Raw genomic sequence first — 1905 nt, 5'->3', positions numbered from 1 at the left:
ATCTGTTTATTATGTTTATATAGGGCATTTGTTTTTTCTATTATATAATTTAAAAGGGAATTTTTCATGTTAAAGGCTACTATGTAATTAAACTTGATATAGTATTTTTTTATCAGACCCTGGTAAGACACAAATAAATGGGTCCTCTCCACGAGATGTTAACAGACTTTGTCTCCATCAGCTCTGTGCTAGTAGTAAAGGCCAACGTTTATTGAACACTTACTCTGTGCCAGTTGGTGTGTTCAGCACTCAGGAGAGCGTGAGTAAGATGAAAATGTGGTTCCTGTCCTTAGTTGTTGATTGTTTAGCAGATGAGAAAACATTATTTTACTTTGTCCTAACTAGCATTTATACATTATTTATATTGTATTTTACTTAAACTATTAACATTTTACACTATACAAAAGCTCTGGAAGCATTTTGCATAAGACCTTGTGAAAACTATGTAGGATGGTATTTTTTTTTTTTTTGAGACAGAATCTTACTTTGTCACCCTGGATAGAGTGCCGCGGCATCAAAGCTCATAGCAGCCTCAAACTCTTAGGCTCAAATGATCCTCTTGCCTCAGCCTCCCAGGTAGCTGGGACTGTAGGCACCTGCCATAACACCTGGCTATTTTCAGAGACAAGGTCTTGCTCAGGCTGGTCTCAAACTCCTGAGCTCAGGTGATCTACCTGCCTCCGACTCCCAGAGTGCTAGGATTACAGGCTTGAGCCACTGCACCTGGCCCAGGATGGTCTTTTGATGAAGCTAAACTGGTTGGTGTATACTTTAAACAAGAATTATAATTTAATATTACTCTTTCATAGGACATATAGGTAGGATATAAAATAGCTTTTTTAAAAAAAAAAATCCTAAACACGACTCACACATAATTTTTGGCTTCAGGTGGCTACTCTAAGAGCTGATGATAAGACAAGTGTCTCCTTCTCCTCCCTCCCTGGACAAGGTGCCATTTACAATGTCATTGTTTGGGACCCGTTTCTAAATACGTCTGCGGCTTATGTTCCTGTTCACACATACGCTTGCAGCTTTAAGGATGTGGAGGGTAACTGTGCTTCGCTTGGTGAGTACGTGCATTTCAACTCTTACCAGTTTCTCTTTGGCTTTGCAGGTCTGTATCAACTAATGCACAACTTAAAGATATTTTTAAAAATGCTTTTGCATAGTTTTCATTCGTTCATTTAACAGATGCCTTTCGCGTCCCTGCCTTGTTCCATTCTCTGTTTTAGGCACCAGTATACGTGTATGGCAGTGAATAAAACAGCCAGAATCTTACCCTTCTGGATCTTATGTTTTAGCAGAGAAGACAAGATGAGACAGATGAGATAAATTTATAAAATATATAGTGACTGAGAAAGCGATGAGCACTAAGAAGGAAAGTAAAGTAGGAAAGGGAGATAACAAGGGGCAGGAAGAGGAAAATTGGCGATAGCATGTCCAGGAGGTCCTTGTGGGGAAGGTAGCCTTTGAGTGAAGAACCACAGCGAGGCAGGGAGCCACACACATACTAGAGGGAGGTGCCTGCTAGGCCCAGGGGGAAGCCAGTGTATCTTAATATTTTATTTTATTTTACTTATTTATTTATTTTTCGTTTATTTTGAAACAGAGTCTTTGTCACCCTCTGTTGAGTGCATGGAGTCATAGCTCACAGCAATCTCAAACTCTTGGGCTCAAGAGATCCTCTTGTCTCAGCCTCCCGAGTAGCTGGGACTACAGGCACCCACCACAACAGGCTATTTTTTTTTTTACAGATGAAGCCTCGCTCTTGCTCAGTCTGGTCTTGAACCTATGAGCTCAGGCAATTCACCCACCTTGGCCTCTGAAGATACAGTACTGTCTTTGATCTATAGATGTTAATCAGATTTTGCTGTTGTTTGTTTTGTCCTTTATAAGCAAAAAAAA

The 1905-nt window shown here is 40.1% G+C and overlaps 1 protein-coding gene across 1 annotated transcript in view; it reads left to right on the top strand.

Moving 5' to 3' along the window:
- The window catches only part of TM7SF3 (transmembrane 7 superfamily member 3), a 40570-nt gene that overhangs the window by 22888 nt on the left and 15777 nt on the right, over positions 1 to 1905 (top strand). Inside the window, exon 5 of the mRNA XM_023514710.1 lies at positions 889 to 1066. Coding sequence (XP_023370478.1) covers positions 889 to 1066 — 178 coding nt within the window. The remainder of the gene's footprint in view (positions 1 to 888; positions 1067 to 1905) is intronic.

Source organism: Otolemur garnettii, unplaced genomic scaffold (assembly GCF_000181295.1).
Source record: "Otolemur garnettii isolate 467f Iridium unplaced genomic scaffold, OtoGar3 scaffold00057, whole genome shotgun sequence".
Classification (NCBI taxonomy): Eukaryota; Metazoa; Chordata; class Mammalia; order Primates; family Galagidae; genus Otolemur; species Otolemur garnettii.
This window is presented reverse-complemented; position numbering and strand designations above follow the sequence as displayed.